General features: G+C 51.6%; 1 protein-coding gene across 1 annotated transcript; it reads left to right on the top strand.

The window, feature by feature from the left end:
* The first annotated feature begins 1427 nt into the window (after positions 1-1427).
* On the top strand, positions 1428-5981 carry KLF4 (KLF transcription factor 4). Its single transcript, XM_074570539.1, is given in 5 exon segments — positions 1428-1918; positions 1921-2043; positions 2189-3092; positions 3183-3347; positions 4868-5981. Coding segments are annotated over 5 exon segments (1455 nt in total). The 5' UTR covers positions 1428-1831; the 3' UTR covers positions 5044-5981.
* The last annotated feature ends 5073 nt before the right edge of the window (positions 5982-11054 follow it).

The raw sequence follows: 11054 nt of genomic DNA, 5'->3' as shown, positions 1-11054 counted from the left end.
GCGGCCGGGGCACCGCGGCGGAGGGGAGTCCGCGGGGCCGGGGGTGAGAGGGGGTGTCACGGCCGTGGGGGCGGCCGCGGGGCCGGGAGGAGGGGTGTCACGGTCGTGGGGGCGTCTGCGGGGCCGGTGCGGCAGCCCGGCGGGTCTGCCCGCGGCCGGGGGAGCGGCGCTGGCTCGCCATTGCCCTCTGGAGGAGCCGGGCCGCCGCTCCCGCGCCCCCTTCGCTCCCGTCGGCGATCCCGCTCCGTTCTTTTGAGGTTTCCGTGGAGTGTTGCTGCCTTTTGGGGCTGCTTTGTAATTTTCTCTTTTTTTTTTTCTTTTTTTTTTTCGGAAGATGTCCCGCATCGCACCCGTCCCGCATCGCGCCCGCAGCGATGCATAACCCTCGGGGGTTCCGGGCAGCTGCAGCCCCAGACCCGCCGCCTTCCCGCGGGCACCGGCGCCGCTCGACCCGGCTCCCCGGATCGGTCGGCGCCCCGCGACGGAAAAAGCCCCTCAGCCAAAAACTGGCCCGTTAGCGGCAACAAACCCAGGGCGTGTAAAGCCGTCGGGGCGCACGGCAGAAAAAGAAAAAAGAAAAAAAAATTAAAAGAGAGAAAAAAAGAGGAAAAGGGGAAAAAAAGGAGCAAAGAAAAAAAGGGAAAAAGGGAAAAGGGAAAGGGAAAGAAAAAAGAAAAAAGGGAAAAGGAAAAAAAAAAGAAGAAAAAATAGTTAAAAAGGAAAAAAGGCAAAAAATGAAAAAGAAAAAATAAAAAATGGAAGACAGGAAAAAGACAAAATAAAAGATAAGAAAAAGGCACCGTCGGGCTTTGGGGCTAATTAATTTCATTTAACTTTAGGTGAGAGCTTAGCTATTAGATATTAGCCATGAGGAAGCAGTTCTTTCCCGCGGGGGCGGCGGGATCCCGGCAGCGTCGCCCGGCGGAGCTGCGAGTGCGGCTCCCAGCGACCCGCTCTGGGGTGGGCGGTGCCGCTGCCCCCGGCGTGGGGTGGGAGGGGCGGGACCCTCCGATCTCCCGTCCGACCCCAAAACCGCCCGCCGCTTCCGTCATTTCGTGACGTCTCACTCCGCGTTCTGCCGCGGGGCGCCGAAGGTGCGCGAGACCCCGCGCCGCGCGGGTATCCCCGACCTCGCCCTTCCCCCCGCATTCCCCCCCCCCCCCCCTTCAGTCCCGCATCCCGCGCGCTGGCGTCAGCGCCCCGCCTGCGTCACGCGGCGCGGGCGGGCGGGGCGGGGCGCGGCGCGGGGGCGGGGCGTGGCGGGAGCCACCACCACCACCACCCCCCCCGCTCCCCGTCTCGGCGCCGGCCTCTTCCCCCACGTGTCAGTTTGTTTTCGCCGTCGCCCGAGCGACGGTGGGCGGGCCGCGCGCGAGGTGAGGTTATAAGAAGGGCGGCGGCGGCGGGCCGCGAGCAGTGCCGAGCGGGGCGCGGCGGCGGCAGTGGCGGCAGGAGCAGCGCCGACAGCAGCGGAGCGCGGGCCGTCCCGGCCCCTCCCTCCCGACTGGCACCACCGCGCCCCGTCCGTCCGTCCCGCCCGGCTCCCCCATGGCCGCCGCTGCCTGGGAAGCACCTCGTGCCGCCGCCGCCCTGCCGGTGCCGGAGCCGCGTTGCCGGGCGGCGGCCGCCGCCTCCCCGCGGTGCCGCTAGCGCCCCGCGCCCCGCTTACCTTCGTCGCCGGTGAAGCACTGAGGAAAGGCGCTCCCGCGGCACCGCCCCAGCGGCTCTCGGCGGCTGGACGGCGCGTTCGTGCCACTCCTCCTCCCTCTCCTCCGCGGCGGCGCTCGGGGCGACGGCGGCGGCAGCAGCTCGGCGTGACGCCCCGGCGCGGATGCGGTGGGTGCCGGGCGCGGACCCCGGACCGGCATTGCCCCACCTGCCGCCGCCGCCGCCGCCTGACGCCGCTGTGCTCTCCCCACCCGCAGGCAGCCCCCCGGCGAGTGCGAGATGGCGCTCAGCGGCACGCTCCTCCCCTCCATCGCCACCTTCGCGGCGGGCGCCGCGGGCCGCGAGAAGGCGGCGCGGCCCGCGGGCCCCGGCAACGTGAGTAGCGGCGTCGCGGCGGCGCGGGCCGGCCGGGACGGGGCCGGGGCTGGGGCGGCGGGGGTGGCGGCGGCGGCGGGGTCCGTCCGGGGCGGGCGCGGCGGGGCGGCGGGCCGGGGTCTGAGCTGTGCCCGTCTCCCCGCAGCGGTGGCGGGAGGAGCTGTCGCAGCTGAAGCGGCCGCCGCCGGCGCTGGCGGCGCGGCCCGTGGAGGCGCCGCCGTCGGAGCTGGAGGCCGCCGCCGCCCTGGGGCCCCGCCGCGACGCTGAGGAGTTCAACGAGCTGCTGGACTTCGACTTCATCCTCTCCAACTCCCTCATGCACCAGGAGCCCGCCGCCGCCGTGGTGGTGGCCCCCGCCGCCGCCCCGGCCCCCACCGCCAGCCCCTGCCCCGCCGGGCCCTTCGCCTACCCGCTGCCCCGGCCCGAGCCCGCCGGACTTCTCTACGGCGGCGGCGGCAGCCGCGACGGGGCCCCCGCTCCCGGCCCCGCTGCCCCCTTCAACCTGGCGGACATCACCGACGTGTCCCCTTCGGGAGGCTTCGTGGCTGAGCTCATGCGGCCCGACCTGGACCCGGTGTACCTGCCGGCGCCGGCGGCCCTGCCGCCTCTGGGAAGCCTGCAGGGCAAGTTCGTGGTGAAGGCTGTGGGCGAGTACAGCCACCCGGGGCTCAGCCCCAAGAGCGGCCCCCCGGCTGCCGCCCCGCCACCCGGCACCGAGGGCCCCGGGGCCCCCTACAGCCCCCTGCCGCGGATGTGCCCCAAAATAAAGCAGGAGGCTGCCCCGCCGTGCACCCTGGCCCCGCCGCCTCCGCCGCATGGAAGCGGCCCCCGAGGAGCTCCCCAGCACGACTTCTCCATGGGCCGCCCACTGCCCACCCGGACTACGCCTTCACTGGGGCCCGAGGAGATGTTGAGCAGCAGAGACTGTCTCCCCACTGCCCAGGGGCTGAGCCACCCACCACTGCCACTGCCCCCGGGGTACCCCCCGGCCCCTGGTTACCCCACCTTCCTGCCCGAGCAGCTGCCGCCTGGCACGCTCCAGTACCAAGGTGAGTCCCTGTGCTTTGGCAGTGGGCACGCTTGGGCACCTGCTTTGGCTTTGGCCGTGGTGGTGCTCACTCGTCCCTGTCTGCCTCTAGAGCTGATGCCGCCGGGGAGCTGCCTGCCTGAGGAGACCAAGCCCAAGAGGGGACGCAGGTCATGGCCTCGGAAGAGGACAGCCACACACACCTGTGACTATGCGGGCTGCGGTAAAACCTACACCAAAAGCTCTCATCTCAAAGCACATCTGAGAACCCACACAGGTCAGTCCCAGCGCCGGGTCAGTGAGATGCCCCAGCATGAGGGGCATGGGGGTAGCCCCGTGGACAGTGAAAAGGGGGGAGTATAGGAGGAGGGCTAAAAGTAGCAAGTTATAACCCTTCTCTGCTGGGTTTCTGGGCTTTTTTTCCTCCCCCTTCGGCTACGTCAAGTCCTGTGCAGTCTTTGCTTATTGGCTCGGCATTTTGCTTAATGGTTCAGAATGACTCAGATGTGGGAGCGGGTGGGTTTCTTGCCAAAGCAAAGTTTTTTGCTCCTCTCTTGCTGTGCAGCTAGCTAATTAGCAGGTAGTTGGAAGTCAGCTGGGATTTGTTGCTCTAGATGCTGTCGGCCCACTTCTGGGAAGGGAGCAGACCTCTCTCTAATATATGCGTTCTTTGCTTGTGGTTAAATGCTTCACACGCGCACCCCTCTTTTCTTGGCTTGCTCTAGTGTAAGAGATCGTGCACCTCTGCAAGCTGCTGTTCCCTTTCTGACAAAACTGTGATGGGTCCCTTGCAAGTGGGGCTTTCGGCTGTGTTGGCAGTGCTGATGGGGTGCCTCACCTACACATAGGAGCACATCTTCCCCTGCACTGGCAGTGTTTAATGGTTGATTTGCTACTGCTAGAATTCGGATAAAATCTGAAGTGTGTAGCTGAGCCCAAGTTCAAACTTCAACCTTGCAGCTGAGTGTGGTGTTGCAGTAACTGAGCTTGTGAAAGCAGGTACATCGTGCGTGGTTTCGCCAGTGCAGGCATTCCGTAACAGTGATTAAATAACCTGGGAATTTGCATAATTTAAATCCCTGGATTGTGGACTTGATTCAGAACTTTCTCCTGAAGAGGAGATGGGAAAGGGAGAAACTACTGGTAGTGCAGTAGTTAGGCTACATCTCCAGCTAATGGCAGTAGAAGAGAAAAAGTCAGTCAAGTGAACGGCGCTTCCCATCTGCCCCGAGCTGGTCAGCGCTGTCTCCGGTATGTGTAGGACCGGAGTTTGTAATTGTCAGGGAAACTTGTCTTGCTGTCAACAGTGGTTTTGTTATAGTGAAGACACTTAGAGTTCTTAATCAGGTTGAGCTAATGAAAACAGTTTCCAGCTGTTTTTTTAATTCTTGAGACCTACAATTATCTAAATACTTTTTGTCTGCTGAGCTATTTCTGGTTGCTATTTGATAGTATACATCAGCCGGCAAAAATACACTCTATTATTATCTGAAATTGTGTGTTCTGAAGGCTTGTGTGGAAGACAAACGGCGAAAATGAGCATTTTAGTGAAGATTTCAGTGACGCCAAGATTTTGTAGTACCTGTACATCTTGAAAAGACAGTCTTACTCTGTTAGTCCTTGTAGTTTCCTTGCAACTGCTTCAAGTAGCTTGTTGCATTTTCTTTGACACTGCCCCGTTTCTTACTCAGGACAATGTGTGTTAGTGTTTCTTGAAAGAAAGGTATTACAAGTGGTAGCCATGAAAAAAAGCCCTAACTGATGTGGTTTATTTTCATTTTTTTCTTTTTTTTTAAGGTGAGAAACCTTATCACTGTGACTGGGAAGGCTGCGGATGGAAGTTTGCCCGATCCGATGAACTTACTCGTCACTACAGAAAACACACAGGCCACCGCCCATTCCAATGCCAGCGGTGCGACAGAGCATTTTCCAGGTCGGACCACCTTGCCTTACACATGAAGAGGCACTTTTAATTGGAAGCCGTGGATGTTTCCCCAACTGCTGTAGAGATTCAGTATTTACAGCGCAAGGACTGTCTTCCGCAAGATGGGGAGAACACAGTTTAAGCACTACAGATAATCAAGGTGAAGTCTTCTAAAGAGTGGAAAAGAGGGATAATTGCATACAGACGTTGCAACTTTTTTTATATATATATACATTTAAAAGAAAACAGAACCAAAAACGTTGGGGTCAATGACTGGATCTTCTAACATTCCATTTGTAAATCCAACTTGAATTATTTCCGGACTACAAAATGCCAAGGAGTGACTGGAAGTCACGGATATCAGGGTTAAACAGACTGTGTGTAGTTCGGAGGGTGGGGATATTACACAGGGAAATGACGTTCCCTTAATTTTCTTTCAATGCAATATTAGATGTAAATGTCATCTTGTACTTTCCTTTTTTTTCTTCCTTCTAAAAGCCATTACGATGTTAAAAGAGGAGGAAAAATTCAGGTACAGAATTCTATTTTAAAAGCCTATTTCATGGTGCTTAGTGACTGTTGGTTCTAGAGGTACCAAAAACAGGAAGCCAAAGTTCTCAAACTGCTGCATATCTGACAAGGAAATATTTTTGTCTTCCGATCGCCAATTATGACCTAAATCAGGTAAATAAACCTGGTTTATCTTCTTTTTTTTTAAAGAAAATAACTTTATGCAGACAGTCTGTAATGCACTGTGGTTTCGATGTGCAATAGTTTGTACAATGGTTTATTCCCAAATATGCCTTAAGCAGAACAAATGTTTTCTATATAGTTCTTTACATAATAAATATGTAATATAAATTTAAGCAAACTTCTATTTTGTATATTTGTAGACTACAAAGTAAAAATGAACATTTTGTTGGAATTTGTATTTTGCATATTCAAGTTGAAAATAAGTTCTAAATAAACCTAAATATTTTATCTGAATGGCTGCTCTAATTTTCTTCTGTGCATGGATATGTCCAAAGAAAGTTTATTAGGTATTTGTTAGTGGTTGAGTTTCCCAAGGCAAGGGAGGGGGAGGAGGGCAGTGAAGGCTTGTAGTCTTAGGAGTCTGAAAAATAGGATTGTATAAGTGCAGTGCCATGTAACACTTCTTTTTAGTAAAAAAAAAAGGTGTACTGAAAATTTTTGCTTTGAGTATCAAATTGCCACTTATCCTGCCTGCATGATGAAATTGTAATTTACCATTTTTAAGATAACTCAGTTTGAATTAATTGTTAGAGGAAGTGTATCTGTTGGGGACACTAGATTTTGCATATTCAAAGATAACAAATTCTAGTATTTTTTTTTTGTGGTGGTCTTTTCAGCATGAAATATTTCTAGCTTCGTTTTCTTGAGCTTCTCACATAAGCTGGAGTAACTTCCATGTGAAGGAAGGAAAATCAACTGAGTAATGTTGCAAAGAATAAACTTGACTCAAGGAATGAGGAGTGCGTGCATGAAACACCTTTTAACAATAAACTACATGGAGTTTCTTTTGAAGCCTGCTCTGTCCCGGGAATTCAGTAACTCGGCAGTATCTGTGAAGAGCCAAAATTCCGATAGGAATCCTGGTATGCATACCTAACTTGGGAAGGCTGGCCATGCAGAGTCTGCAAAAGCTGTGCGTTCGGGATGTGTTGCTGTAAGGTCCCCAGTGTGCCTTCAGTTGCACCCGCTCTGCTGCAGTTAAACGCAGTGAGCCTGCTGCATGCCTCAGGTCGTTACCATTTCTGTTGTAGTTGTCCTTAGGGACCTCGTTGCTCTAGTTTCGTTACAAATGCGTAGCAATAAGATGATTTCAACATGAATGCTCGATGAATAGGACCTGTTTTTCTCACTACTCTTTGTAAAGAGAAGAAAGAAATTATTCCTCTTCCGCTGGTTTAAAATGTCAGTCAGCTAGGAATTTGGATGTATGTAATGCTCAATAAAGCTGAGCATGGAAAACAAATTACAGGCAAGAGCCATTCATATTTTTTCAGTATTTAAAACAAGAGTGAGTGGCAATATCAACGTTTTGTTCCCAAATGTGCTTCAGGAATGCTATTAAATTTCACATTTTGATGTGTTTGCTGTGCCGTGACTGGTGCCATTTCTAAGTCTGTGTAAGTAACATAACGATGCAGAAAATATTTCTCACCCCTTATCATCTAGGCATGCTTTGTTCAACTGAAAGCTGTCTTTGTTGGTTTGGTTCGTAGGTAACACAGGGAGTAGGGAATGTCATGTTTGGTTTGTGAATAGCAAGTATTTAAAGATAAATTAAAGTTATGAGTCATCCTTTAGCTGAAGCTTTTTATGTGAAAACTTTTTACAATGAAACCAGTGATTTTTTTTTTTTACCTCCTCCATTGCTCTGCCTGTGGATTCTGGATGAGAGGTCCAAGGTCAATGTTGCAACTGGCATGTACCGTGTGCCTGAAGCACATTGTCCCGTCTCGATAATGCTGGAGCACGCTCAGGTAGCTGCAGGATCACCTCTGTCTGTACGGCTGACATTCAGCACCTTTTGCCTCTGTGCAAGGTCTATGTCCTAACACATCCATAAGTACTGAAATCTGAAGATTTCATCTGAGAAACTTGTTTCTTTTGCTTTTCAAATATTCTGTCATTTTGCAGCCTTAAGAATTTTATAAGATGCTCTAGCATTTAGTGATGCATTATCTGCTTCAGCCAACTTCAGTTTCTACTTGATGGTTTTATAGATCCTAGCTTTATAGTTGCATGAACAATGGCATTGTTGAAACAGGGCTTTGTTCTCTTCTCCCACTTAATTTTTTTTTCTTTTTTTTTTTTTCCTCATCCTAACCAAGCTGTCCTCGTGTATGACTTTCTTTCCAGACCTAAACAGGCGCAGTTGTAGCTTGGTATTTAAAAAGAAATGCTGCTGTTCCTTTAACCATTTCCAAAAATGCTACTCCTATACTTTCGGGACAGGAGCCAACGCTTGATTTTTGCCCTTCAGCAGCATGTAGCCTGTGAGAGGCAGTCCTTGTTCTTAAGGAGGTCTCGGGGTGGGGGGAAATACTGAAATGAGCAGTTGCACCAGTTGTGCTCTGGTGGGTTAGGGAGAGCTAGAACGGGCATGCTGCGTTCGCCACCTGTTTCGTTGTGTCTAGCGTCCTGGAGTTGCTCTTAGGTACAAGATTGTACATGGATGCAGCGGGACAACACATATCTCAAAAAGTGTATCTTGTAAAACATATGTAAAACACCAAGCAATCTTGTAAGGGTGTCTTGAAAAACAAGATTTGTTTAGTGTTACTAAAGCTATATTCATGTGCTACTTCGCTCAGGCTGGGGCATCTAAAAGCAGGGTTTGAGGTTATGAGAGGTTATATGCCTCTCAGACATGGGCTGAGCACCCCTGGAGCTGCCCCAGAGCACTATTTTAGCCACGGAAGGGAAAAGCTCTCATGTCAGAGAGCGATCTCTGCAGTCAAACTACAGCCATCCTTAATCCTGCTTATCCCTAGCCCAAATCTCTCTTGAGCACACCTAACACGTGAAGATGGAGCTGTTTAAAACAAGATGGCACATGCCTGCCTACCAAGTGCCAAGTATTCAAAAGTGGCGTCAGAATAAAAATCTTCTCAGAGCCGCAGTGCTTCTGTGCCCTTGTCTGCTGCACACCACAGTCTGGAACTTTGCACCCTTCAGACTTGGTTGCTGGTTGCAATACAGTGCAAATGCCTTCAGCTTTCCCCTGTCACAGAAGGGTGTACTTGCAAGAGAGTTGCTCTTCCCCCGTGGAGGTTACCAGATCCTGCTGCTGCTGAAGTCAACTGCAGATCTCACAAGGATTTATATTAAGCTGATATGAATCAGTGGATTTCATTCTCCTTCTCTTTAATAAGGGGAGATCAGAGACTCCTGCGGTTAATCACCCCGAGTGCTAACGGTTCAACCGAATTAGTTTACACAGGTTTCCTATGGGAGTGTGCTAGATGTTAGAGCTAGCCTGCTTCCACTGAAGTCCCTGGCAAACACTTTAACGGCATTTGAGTGCAAGAATTTCCAAATTAACCTAGTTGCAAACTGTGTTCCTCCCTGGGCTTTCCTCCTTCCTGAGTGTGATTGGGTTGTGTGCTCTAGAGGCAGCAGGAGAATAGGAACGGGTTGCAAATGTGGACAAACAGACCACTAGTTACACTGTGGGGGTCTGGCAAGGGTCTGGATGTGGTAGGAGTGCTAGTTGGAGGAAGTAAACCCAAGGTATGGTGAGCAAAACTCACACAGAGAGGAAGAGGAACACCACTGCCACCACCACTGCTACTGCATGTTGACTTGTGCTTGCCAGGAGAACTCCCCAGATTAAATAGCTGTGTGTAGGCTCAATGGATGTACCTTTGGAGACCAAAGAGATAGTAGGTACATAAAAGAGGGGAAGGCCCATCATTCACTGAAATTTAGTTGAGGTCACATTGGCTTGGATCCACAGGGTAACACACCCACATTCCCCTGTCTGCCGTACACCTGGATGACTCACGTTTTGTCTGCCCTTCGCTCCTGCTGTGACTTACAGGTTGGAGGTGGCGTTTTTGTTACTGCTGAGGGCATCGCCACCAAGTGCAGAAGTTGTCTCTGCGGCATGGAAGTAGGTGGTGGTGGTGGTTCCGCAGCCTTGTTCTCCACCCTGGCTGTATATAAGTATCTGTTAGTCTCCTTTTCACCTTTGGATGCTCACCTGGGAGCCCTTGAGGCAAGAACCTTAATGGTGTGAAAGGCAGGAGGGGAAAAAGTCGCTTGTGCTTTACTAATGTTTATTCTATATTTAGAGCATGTGTTCCCAGAGTTTTATAGAAGATAAGTGGCTTTAGTAGCTGCTCACAAGAGGTATTAGGCAGCTGGAACTTTTTCCTTCAGTGATGCTTTCCGGACTCTTGGAGCTGTGACTCCTTTTGTAACTGAAGTGGTGATTTTCACATGGACCTGGTCACATTGGGGTCAGCCTTGTGACACGCTTATTAACAAGAAATTTTAGGGAACATGCCAAGTTTCTTTCACTCTGAAGCTTGGATGAGCAGAAGGGTAATTATGTGCTGCTATCACCACAGCCAGCTTGCTGCAACTCTGAAAAGTTTTGCATGGTTTTGCTTTGGGTACAGCGTGCTTGTTTATCAAGCACAAGCTAAGGCTTGCTTAATTCTTGCCATTCGAGTTCTCCGCGATTAAACTTTCAGGCTTTATTCAACAAAATGATACATCTTCCCTCTATTGGTTGGCTGAAGACCATTAATTTTAGAAACACATATCCTGCAGTTACTCAGAATGATTTCTCCCACTGCCACAGCAGTTAGAAATGGTCTGATGGGCAATGTTGCACTGCCAGCACACAGGGGTTTGTTTACTGGGCGCCTTCTCGATGGTGTTCAATGTCTGCTGGTGCACGTCCTAGTGTGGATGCCTTCATGGTTGGCAGGAGCAGAGTGTCAGGTCTGATTTGTCCTCCCACCCCTGCAAAGGTGTGGGAAGGCTTTCCGATTTTGCTGGGCTGGGGAAGTGGGCTCGCAGTTGCCACGTGGCAATATTTGCCTCCCCAGGCTTTTGCCACTGGCCTCCCTGAGTCCACCATGTGCTTCCTGCCATGTAGAAATACTGCAGAGGCCTTTGCTCACACATATGAAAAACTGTTTCTCGAGGTTCCTGCGTGAATTTGATTTGCACATCGGGCGTCTGGGAGGCTGCCACGGCATCAGTGCCGTTTGATGTCTAGATCTCAGCTGGAGTCTTCCAGCATGAGGGATCTCTTTGGGGCTTAGCATCCATCATTGTTATGTTCCTCTTTTCTGATAAAAATGAATATTTTATGTTAATATGTTGATAAACTACTAGGGGCAACATCGATGGTGATTACTGAAGCATGTTGGAATTTACTTTCTAAGCTCTGAACAAGGTTTTATTCTGTGTTTAGGCTCCAAACATACTGAGTCAATAACGCTGTTGGCTACTCGGGGAGGCTACCCAAAGGGATGCGTTTGTCTTTGCACTGGGATGTACTAGGTTTGGCTGTCC

This window comes from Larus michahellis, chromosome Z (genome assembly GCF_964199755.1).
Source record: "Larus michahellis chromosome Z, bLarMic1.1, whole genome shotgun sequence".
In the NCBI taxonomy this organism is placed as follows: domain Eukaryota; kingdom Metazoa; phylum Chordata; class Aves; order Charadriiformes; family Laridae; genus Larus; species Larus michahellis.
Note: the sequence above shows the minus strand (reverse complement) of the source record. Positions and strands in the feature narration are given on the sequence as shown.